This window comes from Caretta caretta, chromosome 3, assembly GCF_965140235.1.
Source record: "Caretta caretta isolate rCarCar2 chromosome 3, rCarCar1.hap1, whole genome shotgun sequence".
Classification (NCBI taxonomy): domain Eukaryota; kingdom Metazoa; phylum Chordata; order Testudines; family Cheloniidae; genus Caretta; species Caretta caretta.
In genome coordinates this window covers 9,755,612-9,768,533 of record NC_134208.1, presented here as the reverse complement: position 1 = coordinate 9,768,533, position 12,922 = coordinate 9,755,612, and the positions used below count along the sequence as shown (strand labels likewise).

The window sequence follows — 12,922 nt, the reverse complement described above, 5'->3', positions numbered from 1 at the left end:
AGAAATCATAGAATATCAGGGTTGGAAGGGACCTCAGGAGGTCATCTAGTCCAACCCCTGCTCAAAGCAGGACCGATCCCCAATTAAATCATCCCAGCCAGGGCTTTGTCAAGCCTGACCTTAAAAACCTCCAAGGATGGAGATTCCACCACCTCCCTAGGTAACCCATTCCAGGGCTTCACCACCCTCCTAGTGAAAAAGTTTTTCCTAATATCCAACCTAAATCTCCCCCACTGCAACTTGAGACCATTACTCCTCGTTCCGTCATCTGCTATCATTGAGAACAGTCTAGAGCCATCCTTTTTGGAACCCCCTTTCAGGTAGTTGAAAGCAGCTATCAAATCCCCCCTCATTCTTCTCTTCCGTAGACTAAACATCCCCAGTTCCCTCAGCCTCTCCTCATAACTCATGTGTTCCAGTCCCCTAATCATTTTTGTTGCCTCCGCTGGACTCTTTCCAATTTTTCCACATCCTTCTTGTAGTGTGGGGCCCAAAACTGGACACAGTACTCCAGATGAGGCCTCTCCAGTGTCGAATAGAGGGGAACGATCACGTCCCTCGATCTGCTGGCAATGCCCCTACTTATACATCCCAAAATGCCATTGGCCTTCTTGGCAACAAGGGCACACTGTTGATTCATATCCACCTTCTCATACACTGTAACCCCTAGGTCCTTTTCTGCAGAACTGCTGCCGAGCCATTCGGTCCCTAGTCTGTAGCGGTGCATTGGATTCTTCCGTCCTAAGTGCAGGACTCTGCACTTGTCCTTGTTGAACCTTATCAGATTTCTTTTGGCCCAATCCTCCAATTTGTCTAGGTCCTTCTGTATCCTATCCCTACCCTCCAGCGTATCTACCTCTCCTCCCAGTTTAGTGTCATCTGCAAACTTGCTGAGGGTGCAATCCACCCCATCCTCCAGATCATTTATGAAGATATTGAACAAAACCGGCCCCAGGACTGACCCTTGGGGCACTCCACTTGATACCGGCTGCCAACTAGACATGGAACCATTGATCACTACCCGTTGAGCCCGACAATCTAGCCAACTTTCTATCCTCCATTCATCCAGCCCATACTTCTTTAACTTGCTGGCAAGAATACTGTGGGAGACCATGTCAAAAACTTTGCTAAAGTCAAGGAACAACACGTCCACTGCTTTCCCTTCATCCACAGAACCAGTTATCTCGTCATAGAAGGCAATTAGATTAGTCAGGCATGACTTGGCCTTGGTGAATCCATGCTGACTATTCCTGATCACTTTCCTCTCCTCTAAGTGCTTTAGAATTGATTCCTTGAGGAAACTGCTCCATGATTTTTCCAGGGACTGAGGTGAGGCTGACTGGCGTGTTGTTCCCAGGATCCTCCTTCTTCCCTTTTTTAAAGATGGGCACTACTTTAGCCTTTTTGCAGTCATCCAGGACTTCCCCTGATCACCATGAGTTTTCAAAGATAATGGCCAATCCCTTCCACTGTGTGGAGTTCAGATTTGTTTCTGGTACTGATTGACAGTAGAACATTTTATCCAAATGAACAATGAAAGACGTTTGGCCTACAGGTTACAGCAAGAGTCAGGAATCCCAGCTCCGCCACTTACTGCCTGGGTGACATAGGGCGTGTCTCCATGCCTCGGTTCACCCCACGTATGCGGCGTAGCATGATGTCTGCCTCACTGAGATCCTGGGAGGTTTGATTCGTTCATTCGTTTAAGTAATATTCTTAAAGCACTTAGAGATTCTTGGATGAAAGGTGCTGTCAAAGGGGGAAGTATTATTGTTATTCAGTGACAACAAAGCATTAAGCTAATACTTAGGGGCTATAAATACGTATCAATAACTAAGCTGGGTGGTGTGGGGTGCAGAGGGATTAAAAACATCAGAAAGCCAGGAAACAAGTCCAGGCAAAACTTAAAGAACTAAACATAAAATGTGGGAAAATACGAAATTATAACATTATACTTAGAGATATAATTATAGGTGGCACTGGTAGCGCCACCCACAGGCGCCGACTTTCTCATTTCCCTGGGGGTGCTCGATCCCCACACGGCCCCAGGCCCTGCCCCCACTCTGCCCCTTCCCCCAAGGCCCCGCCACCTCTTCCCGCCCGCGCTCCGCCTCCACCCCACCTCTTTCCGCCCCGCCCCACTCTTCCCGCCCCGTTCCACCCCTCCCCTGAGCATGCCCCACCTTCGCTCCGCCTCTTCCTGCCCTTGCTCCTCCCCCTCCTCCCCCAGCGCCTCCTGCCTGCCTGGACAGACAGCTGATCAGTGGTGGGCGGGAGGCGAGGGGGAGGAGCTGATTCGCAGGGCCTGCCAGCGGGTGCCGAGTTCCCACTATTTTTTTCCCGTGGGTCCTCCAGCCCCGGAGCACGCATGGAGTCAGCGCCTATGACACCACCTATTATGAAGGTTACCTGACATTTTCCATTATAAGACCCTATTTTCAATTGCTGATAATTTTGCAAAACTTTAACCATTTGGCCTGAACTTTCCCATACTGGGTGTCTGCCACAGTCTGAATTTTTTGGGATGTTTCAGCCAAAGCTTGAATGGCACTCGCGCGAGTCTGTCCAGTGAGGCTGAGAGGCTCACTCCCAGCTGCAGTGTAGACATACCCTCTGTGACTCACCTCCCCGTCTATAAAATGGAGCCCGGGCTCTGAGACCCTCCCCAAGGGGTCTCAGAGCCTGGCCCTCAGCCTGAGCCTGAAATCTGCACTGCAGTTTTATAGCCCTGCAGATCAAACCCCATAAGACTGAGTCAGCTAACCCAGGCCAGTCACTGTGGGTCTTTTATTGCAGTGTAGAGACATACCCACAGGCACCGTGAAAGACAGCGATAAGGCTGCTTCCTGGGTACTGCCTTGCAAGGGCAGGAGTAGGGGACAGGCCGGGATGTGACCTGGGGGTGTGCTGGGGCTGCAGCATGCATCACTACGCAGGTTCTGGGCAGTGCTTCAGTCCAGGACGGCTGCTGTAATGTAGACAGGCCCCCAGAGGTTTCTAAGTCACACCAGAGGCCTCTCCAGCGGCCCAGACTCAGGGAGGCACAAAGGTGTCTCACAGCTACCAGAGTCCACATGTCCCCGTGGCTGAGTTCTGTGCTCCACCTCATGCTGTTCCTCTATTCTTTGTATGTCTGTAGCACCTCCGGGTCCCAGTCATAAGTATTGCCAACCGCGTGAGAGCAAAAATCCCGACTCAGCCCCTCCAACATCATGAGATTGACCCTCAAATCACGAGATTTTTCTTAAAAAGTCAAACCATGGTTTTTAATCTGTCTGTTGACTCCCCTCTGTTCCTCTGCCAAAGTCTCTGTGATCGTTGCAAAGGCAGGCCTGGTCTGCACTAGAAAATTCGGTCAGTTTAAGTATGTTGGTCAGGGGTGTGAAAACTTCACACGCACCCCGAGTGGCCTAGTTAAACCAACCCAGGTCCCCATGCAGACAGCGCTAGGTCGCCAGAAGAATTCTTCCGTCAACCTGGCTGCCACTGCTTGTGGAGGTGGGTTACCTACAGCAACAGGAGCACCCCGCCCCTGGGTGTCGGCACCGACTCACTGCAGTGGCAGCATTTTAAGTGAAAACTGAGGGGATTTTTAATGGCACTCAAAAATCCTCACCTCTCCCTGGCTGCTCAGATGGAGTCTCCACTTACCCTCGCCTCACCCCTGAGAATGGGAACTGCCATGCGTTTCTTATTCCTGTCTTGAGCCTGCAACAACACGTCTCTCCTTCCTGCTGCCCCAGGACGTCTCTGCTTGGGACCCAGTAGCCCCAACTTCCCCCTCGTCCCCTGCCTCCCGCAGCCCCAGGACCCTCCCTCTGCTCTAGGGACATACATGAAGGCAGGGCTCAGCGGCAGGGCAGGTCTGTGTCCTCAGCCCTGAGGCTGTCGCAGTCGCACAGAGCTCTGGCCACGTGCCCAGCCCCTCTGGTGTCATCACGACAGCTCCTCCTGTAGGCGCCAAAATCCTGTGACCTGCGATCAGTTCAGGAGAGTTGTCAATGCTGCCTTCCCCTGGCTGCTTGGAGGGGACTCTCCTTCCCCACCACAACCCCCAGGCTGGGGGAGCGGCCATTCCATCCCCTCTTCTCCCAGCCCATCACTGTCCTCTGCAAGCCCTCAGCCTCCCACATTCCCCTGCACCCCTCAGCCTCCCTCCTGCCCCCCATCCCTCTATAGGTGCCTCCACCTCCCTCCTTCCTTCCCACATTCTCCTGCCCCCCCTCAGCCTCCCTCCTGCCCCCCCATCCTCCTGTAGATGCCTCCACCTCCCTCCTTCCCTCCCACATCTTCCTGCACCCCTCAGACTCCCTGCTGTCCCCACATCCTCCTGCAGCCTCTAAATCTGCCTCCTGCTCCCCCTCACTGTCCCATCCCCCTTTCACAGCATCTCTACTGTTTCTCACACTCCCTATGTCCTGTCCAGGCCCCTGAACCAGAGTGTGGCAGCCATCTTCTCCGGGCCTGGCTTCAATCTCACTGAAAACAGTGGGAGATGGCAGCCAGCTCTATTAAGGGCTGCCTGCGTGTGCAGATAGGCTGTAGGTAAACAGTGCCCTTTTGCTGGCTTTAGTCCCGTTGACCGTAATTGGGGACAGTGGCCGTTTTGAATATGGGAGTATTCATACACCGGGGCCTTTCATCAGGTTTCATGAAATGGACAAAAATACCCAGAATCGCTGGAGCTGGTGATACTGAGTCATGGACAAGGACCCGTCATGCACCCCTAGAGGGCAGAGTTTAACAGCCCTGAGGCTTCTAGAGATTAAACAATTGATGGGAGTGAGGAATACTAATACTTTGCTCACCTTTCGTGTGAGGGTCTCAGAGTTCCTGCACTAGGTCTCACGTCGCCCCTAGCTTGTGGGTATTATTATGATCCTTATCAACCCTCTTTTACAAATGGGTAAGGTGAGGCATAGCAATAGTGAGTGACTCATGCAAGGGCATGCAGCCAGGCCCAACCAGAGGCACTAGATGACCCCCGGATTGCCCGATTCCCATGCCTCAGGGAAGTCAGCGGAATAATGTCAAGGAGAGTCAGGCCATACAGTTGTTAGACGGGTCTCTTGGTCTTTATTGCCAAATTCAGAGGGCCAACGTTGCACCAGGAAGCTGTTAAGGGGACAATAAAGTTGTAGCTCCCAAAGCTATGCTCATTCCATATTACTAGCTCATCAGTCCCACTGACCCATTCCAGCCAGGGAAAGGTGAACAAACAGACCAGCATCAAGCTATGGATCGAGCGTTTAAAACCCAGGGCAGGTGATATGGTCTTCAGGACTGAAAAGCACAATCCACGGTTATTACAGGTCAGTCAGGGATTTCTGCCAAGTGCTACACCAACCCGCATCTCCTCACTTCTTCTTTGTTTTCTGCTGCTGAGCTTTGGGTGACTTCTTTGCTCGTTCTTCAAGAGAGGGAGGTGGGGGATAGGGGCTAGGAGGGCTCAGGATCAGGGCCCTCTTCTGGAGTCTCAGCTCCAGGATCTCGAAGGTGGTCTGGATCTCAGTCTGCAGGATCTCATGGAGAGCTTGGATCTGGATCCCGATCACTTCTTTCACTAGGGTCTCCAAAATCTGAAGAGCAAGCGGAAGAGGAGGAGGGCAGTGGTTCATTTCATCTCTCTTTTTACTACCTGTATTACATTACAAAGGGGCCATTCCCTTTGAACTGATCCTGGGCCAAGCTGGCAATGAATGAAGGAGGGGGCAGGGGGAGCAGAAAAGGTGGTGAGGTGCCCCTGTGTAGCAGCATTACCCTTCCCCCAGCCTGGTGGAAAGCTCTTCTAGGCAGCTCGGTGAGGCTTTGGATCTGCTGCTGGAGAAGGTGCGGGCCTGGGCATGCCTGGGAGGTGGCCATTCTCCAGAGCAGCACCCTCCACTTACCACTGCAGAAATTCTCTGCATGTGTCACAGATGACTCTGAAGGCAGGTTTCCCTCTACACTCTGAAACCCCAGGTTGGGGAGGGGAGGGCAAACACATGGGCATACTGCTTCATCGAAGCCACGCTGCCAAGAAGGTTGGGGAGGGGCTCGGAGACAGCACAGAAGGACAGGGTGTTGCATTTATTGTCAGTATGACAGAGGCCTCCATGCAGATGACCCAGGCCACCACCAGATCTCCTGAGATCTAATCAAATCTGTGGACCAACTCCCCCTCACCCCGGCTGATTCCTCAGAGAGGAGGAGCAAGACCCCCACCCCACTGAGAGCCATGAAGAAAATGTGGAGGGAGTTTCCAGTCCTATATTTGGACTGACCCACGTAAGGGACTTGCGGTGCTTAAAGAAGCAGTTAGACCTGCCTTGTTGCTTTTTTCTGTTGTTTGCGTGAGTTCAAAAGCTGATTTGGGAAGCTCATCTCTGCTTTACTTGAACTTGCCAACGGAGCAGTTAGCCACCTGCACATTATTGTACATTAATTCCACGAGACAGATGGCCCAATAATAAAAGTGCCTCGTTAGAATTTAATTAAATTTCCAAAACGATTTGCTCCTGGGCTGAGAACCTGAAGTGCAAGCTGAGGTGGGTTAATGTACTTTCCCCCCTAAGTGTTACAAACTCTTCACAGCTGGTTATGGAATGAGACGAGAAGTGGCAGCCCAATACATACCCTAGCCATAAAGAACCTAATTCTGCATTTTTTTGCACACCCAAGACTCCCATTGACATCAGCAGGAGTTCAGTGCTTGGGTGGGAACTGAATGCTCTTGCACCAAAAGACGTGAATGTGATGAATACAGGGTGGGATCAAGAATTAAAGTTGTGGACAAAGCCTCAGGACCATCGCCTCTATTAAAGGGTCACTCTCAAGTAGTTTAGTACCCACCAGTTAAGCTTGGTTAAAAAGTGGGGTTGGGACATTCTAACACAGGGGCATTGTGTGAGGGCAGGAGAACAGGGGAGTTGACTCTGATCTCTCCAGATTCACTGTCCAAGCTCAGTAAAACGCGAACAAGCAGCATCAGTGGTGGAATGTACTTTTCTTTTAGCTTTTTCCAAATGGATTTAGTTTAGTGAGGGGTTATCGTTAATGCAGGAGAAGAGGATCTGCTTGTTTAAATACAATGAGCCCAATTCTGCAGCCTTTACTCAAGCAAAACTCCCACTGGGTACGGATCACAGACTTTGGTCCAAGGCTTTTCTCCCTTCCGTGAATACACAGGTCACTGAGGTAGGGAGCTGAGGGCAGCCTGAATAGACCCGGGAGATGCACCACTCCATGCTGAGATGACAAAGTCACTGGAAGATAAACAAACCCAAGTTCCATCACCTCAAGTGCAGACCTCATTCACTCAGCAGTGCCTGGAAAACAATCTGCATGAATATGAGTCAGTGCCACCAGAGCAAGTGGTATCTCAATCTTTTGCATCAGAGCGGATCAGGGTAATATACGTTTTGTTACCTTTGCGTTTCTTTGCTGTGTGCTTTATTTAAAAAAAGAAAACCCTACCATTGCCCCAACGTGTAGAATGCCCTCCCGAGCTCACTGGACCAGTCCCACTTGTTACTTCTTCAGAGCACTGCACTGGAAGTCAGGTGCCCTGGTTTCTATTCCCTGCTCTGCCACTGTCCTGCTGGGTGACCTCACTTTCCCCATCTGTAAACTGGGGATAATGACCCTGCCCTCCTTTGTAAAGTGCTCTGACTGCCACTGAGGCAAAGTGCTATACAAGAGCGAGGTGAGATTATTCCCATCCTTATTAAAGCCTCTTTTCTCCTGCCAAGACATACATGGTGTTGTCAGCTGAGTAACTGTGTCATCACATCCGTAACTCACGTCCTTCTTTGCCACGTCCCGTTATCGCGCATGTTATACCCCCACTGGGCTGTCACGTCTGTCCTTTGGGGCTGCGTTCTCAAACCCTCACTCACATTATTATCTTACTCTGTGAGCACTCCCACTGACAGTTGCAAAGGAGCTCATGCAGTAACATATTAGTCAGCAGTGGGAAAGGTGGCTTGTAGAGTTTAAGATCTCCGGGACAGGGACCTGCTCTTTGTGTGTTTTGTATGAAATGACTAACATGCTGTGGATGCCACAAAATAATAACGAGTGGGTCAATAGCGTGGCTGCCCCTTTTGGACCCAAGCTGCTGGACAAAGTTTGGAGTGCAGGGGGTGTTCCAGTTGGGAGTAGAAATTGATGATCATCAGGTGTTTCTCTGAGATAGTCTTGTTGATCTACAAAGAATGCAAAGAGTCCTGTGGCTCTGAATGCAGAATGAATCAAATAAAAGGAAACAGCTTCTTTTGTTCACAGCACCAAGCTTTTCAGTCTGCACCCCGACCCGCAAACCCAAAAGGTTTCTTCCAAAGTCATCCAGACACTTACAGCTGCTCCTTCAGGCTCTCTCTCTCTCTCTCTGTTCTTGCCTGCCTCAGTGTCTTGTGTGATCTCTCTCTCCACACACACACTAGGGTGACCAGATGTCCTGATTTTATAGGCACTGTCCCGATATTTGGGGCTTTGTTTTATACAGGTGCCTATTACCCCCACCCCGTGTCCCAATTTTTCATACTTGCTGTCTGGTCACTCTAACACAGTACCCAAAACAATACTCAGCCAAAAGCTCCTGCATGAGTTGGCATACACCTTTTGCCATAGGTGGGGCTTATATTTATAGTTATGTTAATTGAAAGGTGAGCTCACATCTACAAATCTCCATACAAAACTCAGCCCATAACAAGGTTTCACCCAGCTCATAACAGTACTAACAATAAAAAAGGCTGGGAGAAAGTCCCCTGTACCATGCTCTGGTCTTCCATGAGTCCTGGCTTCTCGATGTCTCTGTTTTTGGAGCAGGGAATCTAAGAACATAAGAATGGCCATACTGGGTCAGACCAAAGGTCCATCTAGCTCAGTATCCTGTCTTCTGATGGTGGCCAATGCCGGGTGCCCCAAAGGGAATGAACAGAACAGGTAAGCCTGGGGACTGATGGGAGCCAGCAGCAGGTGCCGAGTGAAGCCAGCAAATTGATTCTGTTGCTGAAACTGGTCTCAGAGGAGGCTTTTCCGCAGGAGCAGCGGTTGCACATCCTGGGGCTGTACTCAGAGGGGCTTTCTAATGTCCCTCCCCCCGAGGAACAGCCCACCGGGGAACCGGCAGTAGACACAGAAGCTGCCCCAGAGCCAAGTAAGCTTCTGGCTCCATTTTTAAGTTTATTAATATAGGAATGGGAGGGATTTCCGTTCTATGAACCAATGCAAAAGTTATTAGATGCTCCGGCTAGCAGCGTGTATCCTCTAATGTCGGATTGTATGCCGGCACCTTGGAATCCCCCTCACGTCTCACCCCACATGGAGTTCAAAATGGTGACAGAAAATGCAAACAATAAAAACGCCTTGAGAGTGAATTTTTACTGGAAAGGCACAGACTTTTGCTCAGGCATTCTTGTTTCTTAAAAATAATAACCTTATGTTTCTAAGCCTGTAAGTACACTCCTCTATAACCACTCTATGGTGTAACAAATTGCCTGGAAACAGTGAACTGTGGGTTGTGGAAATGGGTCTCATTTACAAGTCCAGTTAATTTCAGTTAAAGGTAGTCCATGCAGTCCATAGGTGACAGAATCATTTGTCCCAAATATGACTGGGTGGGGTGGGGTTGGTGGGGGTGGAGCTCTGCGTGTTTGCATGCAGTCATAACAAGATAAGCCAGGTGGAAGCTAACACAGTGTCCTGTTGAGTCCCCCATGAATTCTGACCCAATCACCGGTGCTGAAAGCTGCATACTTTTCCTATAGCAGGAACTCCGGATAGGTAGCCAATTTCAGGGAAGGGTGTATTTTCCAAGGCCACCTCAGTAGCTTACCAGCCCACTCCACTCATAGATGTGCTGTTCAGTCACTACAGATTTGAATACTTCAGTTGCATACGCTGCTGGTTTCCCACCGCAACTTGGAATAACATCTCCCTTTGTCAATCAGGCACCACAAGAACTGTTATGGCCTCCAAAATGTGGAAGGCCTGAAATGATAGAAAAGCCATTGGCAGCATAGCCTCTGACAGCACCCCCCAAAACCCAAGTTGATCTGCAATTTTTTTTTAAAAGCAGATTGTATTTTTTAATTCACTGTTGTCTCTGCACTTCTTCACTTTGATGTCCAGGGCTCTTCTGTGGTCTGCCGCATCTTTCTCAAAATATACTGAAGTTCAGTTTGGAACAGCAACATTTTATGCCGTTGAAATTCCACAAGGGTTTTTTTCTGTGCTCCTGTGCTGAACTATTTGAGAAAATAACCGGCTATGCCTTGTCCTATTCTAGGTCCCTCGACCTCTACAGGCTGTTGGGTCTCCACAGCTCACCCTCGCTTCATCAAAAGCCTGTGTCAATGTACCTTCATGGACCATTCCAAGGAGAAGCGTTTCTGTGTTGAACTGATGGTCACAGTTCTGGACAGGGCCTTATGGCAAGAGGAAATGCTGAGGTTGGCTGCACAAGCTTGAGGACAGGGTTTCAATATTTGGTGATATTGAACTTTTGAGAGGAGGTCCAGTACAAATAACCTTAAGAGACAATGCGGAACCATATAGGGTATATATACCTCTGAGGATTCCTATCCCATTACTTCATACAGTGGAAAGGGAGTCTAAGAGAATGGAAAGGATTAGCATAATCAAGAAAATCTCTGAACCAACAGCATGGTGTGCCCCAATGGTAAGAGTTAAAAAGAAAACATCAACCTGTGTGGATCTTAATGAAGCACAACTGTGAGAGAAAAATCTAGACTCCCAACACTGGATGATTCCCTCCCCAAAGTGAAAAGAGCTACAGTATTCTCCAACCTGGATACCTGGAGTGGATTCTGGCCAATTCCTTTAGCCAAAGAAAGTGCTAAACCGACTTCACTTATCACATCCTTTGGGAGATTCTGCTTTTGAAGATTACCTTTTGGGATTACCAGTGCTCCTGACATTTTCCAAAGAAAGATTCCAGAACTGTTAACAAACACAAATGGAGCTGTAGTTTTCATGGACGATATTCTGATATATGGCTCTTCAGTGGAAGAACACACCAAAACCCTCAGTGAAGTCCTAAGCCTAATCAGTCAGTCTGGTCTGCAGCTCAACAAGGGAAAATGTGTTTTCTGCCTACCCAAAATCAAGTTTTTGTGACAGACAATAAACAAAGAGGGAATCACTCCTAGCCATGAGAAAGTAAAAGCAATTTGAGAATTGAAAGCACCAACTACTGTACAAGAATTGAAACGTATACTGCGGATGGTAAATTACCTTGGTCAATACCGACAAGACCTTTCGACAGTGACGAAACCATGGAATAAACTGGTAAAGTCCAACACATCTTGGCTATGGGAGTCAAATCAACAAATTGCTTTCAAAAAAGGTAAAATAAATTATCTCAACAGCTCCAGTTCTCAAGCACTATGATGTGAACAAGCCCACCACCGGTCAGTGCAGATACAAGCAGCAATGACCTAGGTGGTGTATTGTTCCAGCAGCATGACTCTGAGTGGAAGCCAGATGCATTTTGCTCTCGAACAGTCACAGAAGCAGAAAAACGATATGCACAGATTGAAAAGGAGTGCCTGGCAAGTGTAGGGGCAGGTGGAAAGTTTAACAGATATCTGTGTGGACTGGATTTGTTTACACTGATAACAGACCATAAACTGCTTGCAACCCTCATTATCAGAAAAGACTTGGATCAAGCACTGCTGAGATGCCAGTGTCTGTTGCTATAAGGTTAAGGCAACTTAAACCAAATTGCTAAATACATTTCTGGGAAAAATCTGGTAGTAGCAGACTCTCTGTCATGGAGCCCAGCGTCACAGTCAATTACCCATGAGCTTGAAGGTGATGTAAAGGTGTATGTGGATGCTGTGGACACATACAGACCAGTGTCAGAAAAGAGATGACTCCAGCCACAAAAAGCAACCTCAATGGACATGCAGCTTCAGGAAGTTCTAAGTTACATCGGGGCTGGCTGGCCCTAAAGGACACTAAGAAAGTGACAATAGACTACTTTGCAGTGCATGGACAATTAAGTGAGTCAAATGATTCATGATTAAAGGCAATTTCATTGTAATTCCAAATGATATGAGAGGAGAAATCCTAAACCTCATCCATGAAGGACATCAAGGGTTATCTAAATGCCATGAACAGGCCAACTAGTCAGTGTGGTGGCTGGGTATCAGTCCAATGAATGCATCCGAAGAAGTGAGCTGTAGCTCACGAAAGCTTATGCTCAAATAAATTTTTTAGTCTCTAAGATGCCACAAGTACTCCTTTTCTTTTTGCAAATACAGACTAACACGGCTGTTACTCATAAAGAATAAGGTACCTGCATGTGAACATTGCAGAACTAATAGATCAACTACAACACAAAGTACCTTTAATAACAACACGTCTACCAGACAGACCTTTGAAGATACAAGCTGCAGATCTATACAAATTCAGAGGGCAACATTACCTGGTTGTTGTGAACTATTTTTGCTCACTTTGGTATTCCAGAACAACAAGTGAAGGACAATGGATCATAATTCACTGCAGCAGAATTTGTCATTCCAAATAAATGATTTTGATCATATTACTAGCATCCCACATTATCCACAAGCAAATGGAGAAGCTAGAGGTTGTACAAACAGTCAAGAAATCCTACAGCAGGAAGATCCATTCCTTGTTCTTCTAAGTTACAAATCAACACAAATAGTGGCTACTGGATATAGTCCAGCACAATTCCTGATGGGATGACAACTCAGAACTACTGCTCCAACTTTGGAAAAGAACCTATCTCCAAAGTGGCCAGACACGAGAAGAATAGCCAAAGCAGATAAAATGGCTAAAATACCTTATGAACATTTTTACAACAGATGTCACTCAGAGAACTGCCAGTCTAGAACCATGTTCATGTCAAATTGGATGGAGAAAAAAGATGGACAACTCCAGCTGTCATAAAGAA

The 12,922-nt window shown here is 48.3% G+C and overlaps 1 protein-coding gene across 1 annotated transcript in view; it reads right to left on the bottom strand.

Annotated features, from left to right (window-relative positions):
- Positions 1-5,357: 5,357 nt before the first annotated feature.
- Positions 5,358-12,922, bottom strand: part of C3H8orf74 (chromosome 3 C8orf74 homolog) — a 33,588-nt gene continuing 26,023 nt past the window's right edge. Inside the window, exon 4 of the mRNA XM_048846255.2 lies at positions 5,358-5,579. Coding sequence (XP_048702212.2) covers positions 5,358-5,579 — 222 coding nt within the window. The remainder of the gene's footprint in view (positions 5,580-12,922) is intronic.